Source organism: Saimiri boliviensis, chromosome 1 (genome assembly GCF_048565385.1).
Source record: "Saimiri boliviensis isolate mSaiBol1 chromosome 1, mSaiBol1.pri, whole genome shotgun sequence".
In the NCBI taxonomy this organism is placed as follows: domain Eukaryota; kingdom Metazoa; phylum Chordata; class Mammalia; order Primates; family Cebidae; genus Saimiri; species Saimiri boliviensis.
The window spans coordinates 48,897,366-48,910,140 of record NC_133449.1 but is presented as its reverse complement, the minus strand read 5'-3'; the positions used below and the strand labels follow the sequence as shown (position 1 = coordinate 48,910,140).

The window sequence follows — 12,775 nt, the reverse complement described above, 5'->3', positions numbered from 1 at the left end:
TGGGCTGTCTCAGGATGATTTTTCATGTATATCATGAATACCCAAAACCATGGCAGAGAGAGGGGAGGTAAAGCTTGTGTGTGATCACCTTCCACCATCAGAGGTGACCTGGTGTTTTAGACTTTTCAACCATCCTACCCACCTCACGTCACCCTGAGACCTGCCGCCTCAAGGTGGGATGGTACTCTTCCTGAGAGCCTCCCTGAAGCTAACCATCATCAAGTTTCACGTCCTCTTAGGCTCTATCAACAACTCAGCAATTTGGTAACAGTTTTAAAAAGGGCTGGCCCATGCTTCAGGTATGTCCCTGTATATAAAGGTCTACCTCAGCCTGGCTGACATGATGAAACCACATCTCTACTAAAAATACAAAAATTAGCCAGGCTTGGCAACGGGTGCCTGTAAATCTCAGCTACTTGGGGTTGAAGCAGCAGAATTGCTTGAACCCAGGAGGTGGAGGTGGCAGTGGGTCGAGATCGAGCCACTGCACTCTAGCCTGGACAACAAGAGTGAAGCTCCATCATTCATAAACAAATAAATAAGCCTACCCCTAGGGAAAGAGCCCCTGGATATTTCTAATAAGAGAGCCCCAAAATAATATGAAGCAAAAACTGATAGAATGAAAGGGAGAAATAGTTCAAAAATAAGAGTTGAGATCTCAATTCCCAACTTTCAGTAACATATGGAACCATAAGACAGAATATCAGCAAGGCAACAGAAGACCGAAGAGTCTAAACCAACTAGACCTAAACAACATGCACAGAACACTCCATCCAACAACAGCCGAAAGTACATTCTTCTCAAGTGCATGTAAAACTTTCTCCAGGCTAGAACTTAGGTCATAAAACAAGCCTTAATAAATTTAAAAGGATCACAGTCATATGAAGTATATTCTCCAAACACAGTAGAATAACATTAGAAATCAGTAAAGGAAGAAAATTTGGGAAATTCATAATTATGTGAAAATTTAAATATACACTTCTTTTTTTTTTTTTTTTTTTTTGAGACGGAGTTTTGCTCTTGTTGCCCAGGCTGGAGTGCAATGGCACGATCTCGGCTCACCACAACCTCCGCCTCCTGGGTTCAGGCAATTCTCTTGCCTCAACCTCCTGAGTAGCTGGGATTACAGGCACGTGCCACCATGCCCAGCTAATGTTTTGTATTTTTAGTAGAGACGGAGTTTCACCTTGTTGACCAGGATAGTCTCAATCTCTTGACCTCGTGATCCACCCACCTCGCTCCCAAAGTGCTGGGATTACAGGCTTAAGCCACCGCGCCCGGCCCTTAAATATACACTTCTAAATAATCAATAGAAAAAAAATCAGAAGGAAAATGACAGAATACTTGAGATGAACAACAACAACAAAACCTTATGGGATGCAGCTAAAGCAATGCTTATGAGGAAATGTATAGTGTGAATGCCTTTTTTTTTTTTTTAAAAGAACACAATCAATAACCTAACCTCTATCTTATGAAACTAGAAAAAGAGCAAACTAAATCAAACCAAATAGAAAAAAAGGAAACAAAAATTAAGGCAGAAATGTATAAAATAGAGAGTAGAAAAACAATAGAAAAAATTCACAAAATCAAAAGTTGGTTATTCAAAAAAATCAATAAAATTGACAAACCTTTAGCTGGACTAAGAAAAATAAAAGAGAAGACAAATTACTAAAACCTGGAATGAAATAGGGAATTTTGTTACTAACCTCAAAGAATAAAAAAGGTTATAATAGAAAACTACTGAGAGATTAGATAACTGAGATGAAATGTTCAAGTTCCTAAAACATAGAAACTACTGACTCAAGAAGTAATACAAAATCTGAATAGACTTATACCAAGTAAAAAGATGAAGTTAGTATTGGAAAACCTTTCCACAAAGAGAACAAATTATATTACATATTTAAAGAAGATTTTTTTTTTTTTTTTTTTTTTTTTTTTTTTTTTTGTTGAGACAGAGTTTCGCTCTTGTTACCCAGGCTGGAGTGCAATGGCGCGATCTCGCCTCACCGCAACCTCCGCCTCCTGGGTTCAGGCAATTCTCCTGCCTCAGCCTCCTGAGTAGCTGGGATTACAGGCATGTGCCACCATGCCCAGCTGATTTTTTTGTATTTTTAGTAGAGACGGGGTTTCACCATGTTGACCAGGATGGTCTCGATCTCTTGACCTCGTGATCCACCCGCCTCGGCCTCCCAAAGTGCTGGGATTACAGGCTTGAGCCACCGCGCCCGGCCTTAAAGAAGATTTAACATCAATCTTTCACAAACTCTTCCAAGAAGACAAGCAGAAGAGGAGGAGGAGGAGAAGAAGGGAGGAACAGGGAGGAGGAAGGAGGAGAAAGGAGGAGGAGAAAGAGGAGAAGGAGGAGGAGGAGGAGGAAGAAGAAGAAGGAGGAGGAGGAGAACAACAACAACTTTCAAACTTGTTCTAGAAGGCCAGTATTACACTAATGCCCAAACCAGAAAAAGCTACCACAGGGAAACTACAGACCAATATCTCTTATGAATACAGACACAATTAGATAGTGGTAATGGCTGCACAACTCTTGAATATACTAAACACTGTTGAATTGTACATTTTAAATAATGAGTGAATATTATGGTATATAAAATACATCTTGGGTGGGTGTGGTGGCTCACACCTGTAATTCCAGCACTTTGGGAGGCTGAGGTGGGCGGATCACTTGAGGTCAGGAGTTCAAGACCAGTCTGGTCAACATAGGGAAACCCTGCCTCTACTAAATATACAAAAATTAGCTGGGTATGGTGGTGAGCAGGAGGCTAAGACAGAAGAATTGCTTGAGCCCAGAAGGCAGAGGCTGCAGTGAGCCAAGAGCACTCCAGCCAAGTAGTAGAGCCACTGCACTCCAGCCAAGGCAACAGAGTTAGACTACGTCACAAATTTAAAAAAAAGAAAGAAAGAAAAGTAAACTATATCTCAAAAAAGGTATTTTTTTTTTTTTAAAAAAAAGGCCATTCCTGGTGAGGAATTATAGATGTAATAAGAATTTCTAACACTTACTGGTGCTTGGGAGGCTTACAAAAAATACTAAGCAAGAATTAAAAAAGGCTGGAGGTGGTTGGTGAGGGTGGAGACTATTTTGGGGATAATACAGGCTTTTACTCTTCAGGGAAGGAACAGCTGTTAGTTAAGAGTGGGAGGTATTAAGAACAGAGAAATTAATTTGACTACCAAGTAAAAACATCTGGTTGTCAACACAAAATTCTTTGAGCTGAGTTAGCATGACTGGCCTGTGACAGGTTAACACATTTTTAACTAATGAGACCAGGCATTTAGTAAACCAATTCCTGACCCTACTGTACGATAAAGTACAAGGCAGAATGAGTTCATATTTTTAGTGGATAATTCCTGCGTGTTCGGTAACCTGCTTCCAAATGTGATGTCTCTCCCGAGGGCAGAGCTGATGATTCTGAGTACTGCCTTAGGCATTGGAGCTTCCTGGGCTTCATTCCGGTTCTGCCACTCACAGGCTGTGTGAGTACTCTGAGCCTGCAGTGCTGGTGTGTTTTCAGTAAGATAATGTTTGCAAAGCCCCTAAGTCACTGAGGTCCCTCAGTAAATAGTTATGTTACTGCCACCATTTTCATTTTTATAAAGTGAACACTCAAGAGTAGTGCTTACATCATGGGCAAGGTATCATTTTAGGATGGCTAACAGTACTGTTTCATACCCATTTTAGGCAGCAGTGAAAAATGGCTGAAGAATCCACAAGGCGTGTAATGCCCAGGATCCCGTGGCACGAGCTAAGGTGCTACACTCAATAGCACATATGACCTATCTTGTGCTGGCCCTCTGTCCTTCATGGCCACCAGCCTAGGAGGAGCCACAATGGGGAGTGCCTGGCTTCTTCAACTTCCAGTCACAAGCTAGTCCTCATTGAGGGGCCTTAAAAATGAACTGTTCCTGGTCTCATGATGTTCTCCCCTGCAAACACATTGTGCTTCTGGTTGCCCTGAGCCTTGCACAGGAAGGAGGACACAGAGTCATGGGCAGAGCATGGACATGGAGTGGTGTATGCAGCTGGACACAAGAAGCAGGGAGGTCAGGGGACTCTGAACAGAGGTGGAGAAATGCTCTCTGTGCCCATCCTTGGGAGGAAAAATTCCCTAGACCCACAGAGAGCACCAAACAGCTACTTCCCTCTTCACCCTGGAGCTTTACCTGAATGCTGCAATTCCTGAATGGGGAGTATCCATCAAAACCAGGCACCCAGGAGATCAGAATGCTGTGTGCAGTACTGTTACGGACGCTGACTTCAGTTGGTGGGGAGGGAATTGCTGCATAAAACCAAACACACATACACACACACACAAACACAGTTATAGATCATGAAAGGCTACAGATACCAAACAAATGCATTAATACCTGTTTTTGTTCCTTGAGATCAGTAAATGGAAACATGTTTTCAAGAGGAGCCTCCCTACACCTGAGGGTAATTGTATTAGCCTGCACTAAGTCTTCCAGTGAAGGGCCGAAGAAGTGGAATGCAGACCCACTTTCCTGTTCACTAATGAAGTGAGGAGACCTTTGACCAGAAAGAGGATGTGGAAATACTCATGTCCTTTACTGAGTAGATTGTCATAGACCCTGCTGTGTGCATCTGGTTGGGTACTAGTGGACTAAACAGAGACAGAGTCATAGTGCTGCCCTCCTGGAGCACATGTCCTGGTATGGGAGACCCATGTTAACTGAGAACAAGAGCGCCCTGTGACCAGAAGAGAGCAGTGCCACAGGAGCGTGTGTGTGTGTGTGTGTGTGTGTGTGTGTGTGTGTCCGTGCACATGCACATGCGTGTGCAGGTGTGTGTATGTGTGTGTGTAGGAGGAGAAGCTTTCCAAGCCCAGGAAACGCTAGGAATTGATTTAAGCAAATGAGCCAACTGCATCTGCTGGGGGAAGGGGGTGTGGCCTCCAATGGGTGTGCTATGACCTCAGCTACAGGTGTGTCAAGGGTAGCTATTTCAATTAGAATCCAAGAAGGATCTTAAATTTGGGGAATCTTATTTCTTTCTGCTGAATTGAATTTGTAATAATAATTAACACTTATAATAAAAAATGAAGGCTAACATTTTGTGTGCTTACTATGTGCCAGACACTTTGAGGGCTTTCTTTTAACATTCCTGGAATCCTGTTAGAGAAGTAGTCTTAAAATCCCCATTTACAGTTAAGGAAACAGGATCAGAGAAGTTAAAAACTTATCAAAGGTCACAGAGAGGTTGTAAGCAGTACAATGGGAACTTGAACTCTGGTCTGCCTGAACCTGGCACTTACATCCCTCAACAGAACACTGGAGGCCTACTGCCGAGGACAGCAAGCAGATGGTGGGAACACCAGCAGGGACTATGAGTCTGGTCTACCACCTGACCTGGTATATGGCCCTGGGCACAACTACATGCCCTGTCTACAACTACATAAGTTTCTCTCCTCTATAAACGGGGATAGTAACAGCCCCGTTCCATGGAGAGGAATAAACACGGTGAGCCATGGATGAGGCCCAGGGAGGCTGTGGTAAGGATGAAGGTGATGATGGAATGAGCAGGAGAGAAGGAGGAAGATGTGTTAAGACCATCAAGCGTGCCCTGGGTGCCACATTTAGGAGTTTGGGTTTTGCTAGTAGACACACAGCTTGGGGAGTAGGGAAGAATTAGCAGAGCGTTTGACTCACTTCCCTCAGCAGATTATTCGTGGAATTGTCCTATGGTAACTGCCTTTCCAGACCAAAATTTGACCACATATACCATAGTAATTACACATTAGAAGAAGGGAGACTTGGTTTCTTTGATGTAAATGTTACAATAAATGAAAGCCGAAAACAGAAGTTTTGGGAATGATCTAATAGAATAAAATCTTAGCTAAAATTCTGGGTGAAGCATAAAATTGAAGAAGTGCTTTTCATTTTATACATTTTTAAATTTTAAGAAGTTTATACTTTATGAAGATGTCTTTACAAACTCACACCCACTCACAAATTTTTGACATTCCCAACATGTCTTTTGGAAATTGTAATAATGAGATTTGTGATGAAGGAAGGAAGTTATACACTTCCTCCAGTAATAACTTTTAGTTTGCTTATTTTTTTTTATCCCAGTGAACTTTTACAATATGCCCTTTCATAGCCTTTGTCCTGCTAATTTGCTGAAACTAAAATTAGCACCTTTTTTGTGTAGAACTTCTTTTGTCATTTTGAATCTCCTTCTGTATGTACTCAACCTTTATTTCATTATTAAAGAAGCTCTGCTTTTTCCTTGCACTGTTTTCCTAAGGATAAGATGAAAGGAACACGAACCCAATAATTACTTCTCAGTATTTAAATTAAGATCAAACAGTAAAACATAAAATTTGTTTGAATTTCTATGACACATTAAGGAGGATGATTTGAGAAGAGATAAAAGCCTACTTGTAGGTTTTCCTTCTCTTTCAAATTTCAAGTTTAATATCTTTGATCACACAGAAGGAGGATACGGTAGATTGGACTGAAATGTCTCCACTAGCCTGGGGGCCTTCAAATGTGCGCCTTTAATTCTGTTATTATAACTCACTGCCAAGCAAGCTCAGCCTAGTGAAATTTTAGCTCAGAGGAAGCAAGAGGAAGAGGGAGTTTAGGAGGAAGAGGGATAGGAACACTGGGCTCCAAAGAAGAGTGATCTGATCCCTACTTTTCCTATGTCTCCCTGAGTCAGTTGGTGGCAGAGACTCATGCCAGGCCCCCACTGACCTGGGAAGGACAGGGTCCATTTCCTAGATCATGCCCCAAGCCAGCCTCATCCTCAGGGCTCTTCGAGGGTTAATGAGTAGTTTCGGTGGAAGAGGGAAAGTGAAAATAAGAACTAATATGATCAAGAGAAAACATTTTAGCTTATTTTCTTCTTGGACTGAGCAGAACTAAACAAGTGAATGTTTATCAAGAACCTATATGCCAGGTACTTCTGAGTACTTTTACTTGTATTAAATCAATAAGCCTCAACAATAGGTAGATTCTGTCATTATCTCCACTTTTCAGAGGGGAACACTGAAACCAAGAGTTGACCAAGGTCACAAAGAACATCAGTGAGAAAGCCGGGACCCACACCCTGGCGGCTGGCTGCAAGCTCACGCAGCACCCTCACCGGCTCCCAGAACATGCATGGCGAACCTAGCCTTGCTGCTTACCTTTGATGTTGATCTGCACTCCCTTGGACACGGTCAGCCCTCTTTCATTGTGGGCCTCACAACTGAAGACCGCCATCTCTGTCAGGCCTGGAATGGAAGGAGACTCGTGACACCAGCAGCAGAGAAACAGGCTGCTATTCACCACAATTCTATGGTTGTCTTCGCGTTATTTTATTTCTTGGTTCATTGCGTTTGGTCATTAGTGCAAAGTTAATTTAAAAGGTGTGCCTAGCTATGGAGAAACAAACCTGGGATTGAACCCAAGGCACCAACAGCAAGGTAGCCATGGGCCCAAAAGGCAGATGTTTTCATTTATTCAGATCCTGAATGGTGAGACATTAGGTAATAAAGCACGATCATTTAGACTTCTACTGCAAATCTCTGGCCCCAATAGCAAGGAAAGTAGATTCTGAGGCTTACCCCGTCCTGCTGCCTAGCCCCCCAGTACATACAGTGCCATATGCTATGCATATTTCAGAATACCAAAAATAGCAAAATAAAAGCCACAGTCTAAAAATTTCAGATGATTTGTTGTAATGAATCATTTTTTAATAGCCAAAACTGGTCAATTCACAAGGATGTATTATATAAATGCAGGGATTATAACTAATCAAAGAGAAGACACTAGTGCTAAATGAAAAATGCTAACATTTCAGAGGTTTGAAAACATCTTTAAAAAACTGATTTATTAATTTCAAATAGAAAGGAAGAGAAGTTACCCAGATCTTGGTTTCTAATGCCATTCTCCAACAAAAGGAACCAGGGCTCCTTGGAGAAATGGCTGATTCTCAGATTGGTGCAGGAAATATATGAGACTGGAGTAAAATATAAAGCAAACACAACACGTAACATATACACACATATACACACAGAAAGACAATAGTGGGTTATGTCAAAGAGACACAGACACTAACTCAAAGAGTTCCCAACGGCCAAAGCTGAAACAATTTGAGCAAGAAAATAAAGTAGCTTTGGATTATAACACAAAGAAGAAAATAAATACCCAGGAGTCTCTACCGATATCAATAAATACTTAGATAAGTTGGATAGAATAGACAAATCTTCTTGCAGAATAATTCCAAATAGTTCTATCCTCAAAGAGATGGAGCATAACTTCCCACTTTTTAAGCATGGGCTGCACACAGTGACCCCTTCCAACAAGTACATTATGAAAAGAGCAAAAAAAAGAAAACTGAGTGGAGAAACTGACAGACTACCTGAGCCAGATGATCAAGTGATACATCATGTTGACAGAATGTACCCTTGATAACAGGTGATGAAAATGTCACTTCACCTCTATGGTTTTCCTCCTCAGAACAACAACAACAAAGAAAACCCAGGCTAATCATGAAAAAACTACCAGTCAGTTCCAAATTGCGGTACATTCTACAAAACACCTGACCAGTAAGACCTAAAACCTGTCAAGGTCATTAAAAATAAGGAAAGTTTGAGAAATTGTCACAGCCAGGAGGAGCCTGATGAGACATAGATTACTAAATGCATTATGGTGTCCTGGATGAGATCCTGGGACAGAAAAAGTCAGGAGGTAAAAAGCTAAGGAACTATGACTGAAGCCCGGACCTTAGTTAATGATGATGTATCCGTATTGGTTCATCAATTGTACCAAATGTACCGCACTAATGCAAGATGCTGATGACAGGGAAAAGTGGGGGTGGGGTTTATAGGAATTGGCTATACTATCTCCAGTGTTTTTCTGTAAGTCTAAAACAAACCTAAAATTTGATTTTTTTTTTTTTTTTTTTTTTTTGAGACGGAGTTTTCGCTCTTGTTACCCAGGCTGGAGTGCAATGGCGCGATCTCGGCTCACTGCAACCTCCGCCTCCTGGGTTCAGGCAATTCTCCTGCCTCAGCCTCCTGAGTAGCTGGGATTACAGGCACAACCACCATGCCCAGCTGATTTTTTGTATTTTTAGTAGAGACGGGGTTTCACCGTGTTGACCAGGATGGTCTCGATCTCTTGACCTCGTGATCCACCCGCCTCAGCCTCCCAAAGTGCTGGGATTACAGGCTTGAGCCACCGCGCCCGACATTTTTTTTTTTTTTTTTTTTTTTTTTTTTGAGACTGAGTCTTACTCTGTCCCCCAGGCTGGAGTGCAGTGGTGCAATCCCAGCTCACTGCAACCTCCACCTCCAGGGTTCAAGTGACTCTCCTGCCTCAGCCTCCTGAGTAGCTGGGATTACAGGCACGCACCACCACGCCCAGTTAACTTCGTATTTTTAGTAGTGACAGGTTTCACCATGTTGTCCAGGCTAGTTTTGAACTCCTGATCTCAGGTGATCCATCTGCCTCGGACTCCCAAAATTCTGGGATTACAAGCATGAGCCACTCCGCCTGGCCTGAATGGTTATTTTTCAAAAGTACAACTATACAGGATATATCATTTAGTTGAATCTGAAAACTTCTATATCTGTGGCACACAAAAACATCATCTGGCACACAGTAGTATCTTCACAAAATTGTTGAAAATATGCCACCATTTGCTTCTTAGCAGAAAAACTTATTTTGTTTTCTTCTGTCTACATGTTTAGGAAATTTTCTATCTGATCTTTTTAAACTTGAAGCTGGTCACTAATGGAGTAATAAAAAATTTGAAGAATGAAAGGCAAAAGAACTGCCGAGGGAAGTACAGCAGGCATCAGCCAGAAAAGCTGTTCCTGGTTGGATGCCTGCGTGGCCACGATGGTGCCGGGTCTACAGCCAAGGGGCCACTACGTGGCAGAGGGCTGTGTCTGGGAGAAGCTGTAGAAAAAATGCACATCTGATCCCTTTTACATTAGTACGTCTCCTGAAAGGTTAAATGTGTGTAAAAAAGAAAATCAGTGCTGGTAATTTTCCATCTAGTAGAAGGTTGTCAGCACTGTCTGCATTTTCCTGACTAGACATGGGTCCCTCAGGGAAAAACAAACCCATGCATCTCTGTCCTATGATTCGGTAGTGACCTTTCATTTCTTCAAAAATATCATTGTATTTTACAGAGAATTTGACAGATACTTCACAGGATCTTAATTTTCCAAGATGAGGAATGCTGTACTCAGACTGGAGGAAAACCCTAAGCTAGATTGCTTAGTTAAATTCTCTTGAAAATTTAAAGTGCTAAGAGACAAAAACTCTTGGTAAAAGCCATCTCTTTTCGTATTTTTGTCACTTCCTCTCCAGTGAGACATGACATTGCTACTACTTTGTATAGTGACTTAGACAATATTTATTACACCGAGGAGGAATATTTCTCTTACACCCATTACACCCACATAAAAGGATCCCTGTGATACTCTGCCTCGGGGTCTTTATATCTTCTGCTTATATTCCTCCTAGACAATTTTGAAAAATACATGTGGCCTCTGACACATTTTGAAATTTGCATCCTTAAATTTTCATAATTTAAACAGCTTCAAAGAACGTAATTTGAGGTACCTTGAATATCTTGACACCAACACCCACTGAAACAACTCTTCCCCAGCAGCAAGAAGTTTTCCACCATGACCCTTCTACTCCTTGCAAGAATTTCATCCTAATGGTATACATTTGAAAGTTTTTGCTTAATCAAATCATGGGAACTTATTGGCAATGAAAATATACCTTGAAATTGCAAAAATATTTTCTTCTGAATTGATTATACTCATTAGACAGGTGAGAGAGGTTTTTTCCTTAGTAATGCAAGGAAGAGATGAAAGGAAAACAGGAGGTGGAAAGGGAGAACTGGAGTGGTATCTGGACTTTGGGCACTTTGTCAAGCACTGATTTTAAGAAAGAAGATACGTACAGGATGAGGATCAAGACGCTGATCGCTCCAAGAGATCTGTGCTCTGCTGATCACTGTTACATGGTGAAGCCTCAGACACTTTGATTTTCATACCTTGGCCTCGCTTTGAACCTTCCAGATCCTAAGCTTGCAAGTGAGATGCCCATTTCACGTACCAGGCTGCATGAACTTGAAAAAATTGGCTTATATTTAGAAAAATTGGCTTTGGTTCAATTAGAAGATACAGGGAGTTACTAACTTATCTTTTTTATATATTGGAGGAGACATTTGCAGGTTAAAATTAGTGATTTGACTTCAATTATTCTTTTTTTTTTTTTCTTGAGACGGAGTTTCGCTCTTGTTACCCAGGCTGGAGTGCAATGGCGCGATCTCGGCTCACCGCAACCTCCGCCTCCTGGGTTCAGGCAATTCTCCTGCCTCAGCCTCCTGAGTAGCTGGGATTACAGGCACGCACCACCATGCCCAGCTAATTTTTAGTATTTTTAGTAGAGACGGGGTTTCACCATGTTGACCAGGATGGTCTCGATCTCTCGACCTTGTGATCCACCCGCCTCGGCCTCCCAAAGTGCTGGGATTACAGGCTTGAGCCACCGCGCCCGGCTCAATTATTCTTACCAAAACTCTTGGGAAACCCTTGACTACAAACTACAAAATCACATTCTAAACGTGTCATGAAGGGAAGAGCTAGCCCTATGACAAAACAGGAGGTTTATTTCACTGAATCCATTAGCAAGTTATATTCAGGCCCACTGGTCTTCAGTCCTATGAGGCTTATCAGTGCTGAAAGGAAACCATTATCACAGAACATGACTTCAGGTCAAACGGACAGTCATTTCTCCTGTGTGTTTCTTTTCATAGTGCACACAAGGTCAAAAACACAACCTATAGCAAATGTCCTAGCACAAGACACTCACACCAATTCAGAATTGCCCGGCAGTAGCTAAACAATGTATTAATACAGTTTACAAGGTCAGGTGGTTAGTGCCCATAGGCCAGATAGATGCCAGCAGAGAGAAGAGGAAACTGGTTCAAACCAAAGGTAACTTTCCCCAAAACTAGACGGCACTCAGGGCAAAATATAGTATTCTTTGCTTAATTTTTTCAGCTAACCTTTCACGATTTGCCAACTAGACACTCGTTTATAAGCCTGGATTGACCGCAGCAATGAGTGTACACTGGGAGAAGACGGCTCCCTTTCACTTGCCAGGTCTCTCTCTGTGGATGAACAATAACCACCAGCCTGGAATAGACCCTGACATTTTATAGTCCCAAACCCTGTGGCTTTCTAGGGAGAAAGAGAATCCACTTCCCTATGTCTCCACCCTCCCACCCACTCTGCCCTGAATGGCCCCGGGGAACCGGAGCCCCCCCAGTCTCCTGAGCCAACTCCTCTTTTAGTGGGTAGGTCGTCCCCCTTACAGCAATTTCTCCTTTTCACTCAACTCTATTATGATTGTGCACGCCCCTCTTGCTTGGTCCTCTACTGGTTTGAGAAAAGATATTTATAACACAGCTCTGAAAGATATTTTTAAGGAACATTCAGTAACAGGATGTTCCCTTGAGGGAGGGACAATCGGAATTGCTGAGGGAGCAACTGCGAAGAGCAGAGCTGAGCCAGTTCTTTGAGTTCTGGATTAAGCAATCATGCAAATTAATTAGATAAACAATCCTGTCCCTTCTTTTTCTTTTTTCCCTAATGTCCATCTTTCTACCAAAGGAAGCAATGAATGGAAGATCATGCTGCGTAGGTAGCTTCTTAACTTGGAACTCTCTATCTGCTCTGCATTCATCCATGTGACAAATATTTACTGAGTATTTACTATAAGC

General features: G+C 42.0%; 1 protein-coding gene across 2 annotated transcripts in view; it reads right to left on the bottom strand.

The window, feature by feature from the left end:
* MERTK (MER proto-oncogene, tyrosine kinase) overlaps positions 1-12,775 on the bottom strand; it is a 134,917-nt gene that overhangs the window by 61,660 nt on the left and 60,482 nt on the right. For both annotated transcript variants that reach the window (XM_003942489.4, XM_074397038.1), the window contains exons 5-6: positions 7,167-7,253; positions 4,180-4,295 (exon numbers count right to left, since the gene is read on the bottom strand). In XM_003942489.4, coding sequence (XP_003942538.1) covers positions 4,180-4,295; positions 7,167-7,253 — 203 coding nt within the window. The remainder of the gene's footprint in view (positions 1-4,179; positions 4,296-7,166; positions 7,254-12,775) is intronic.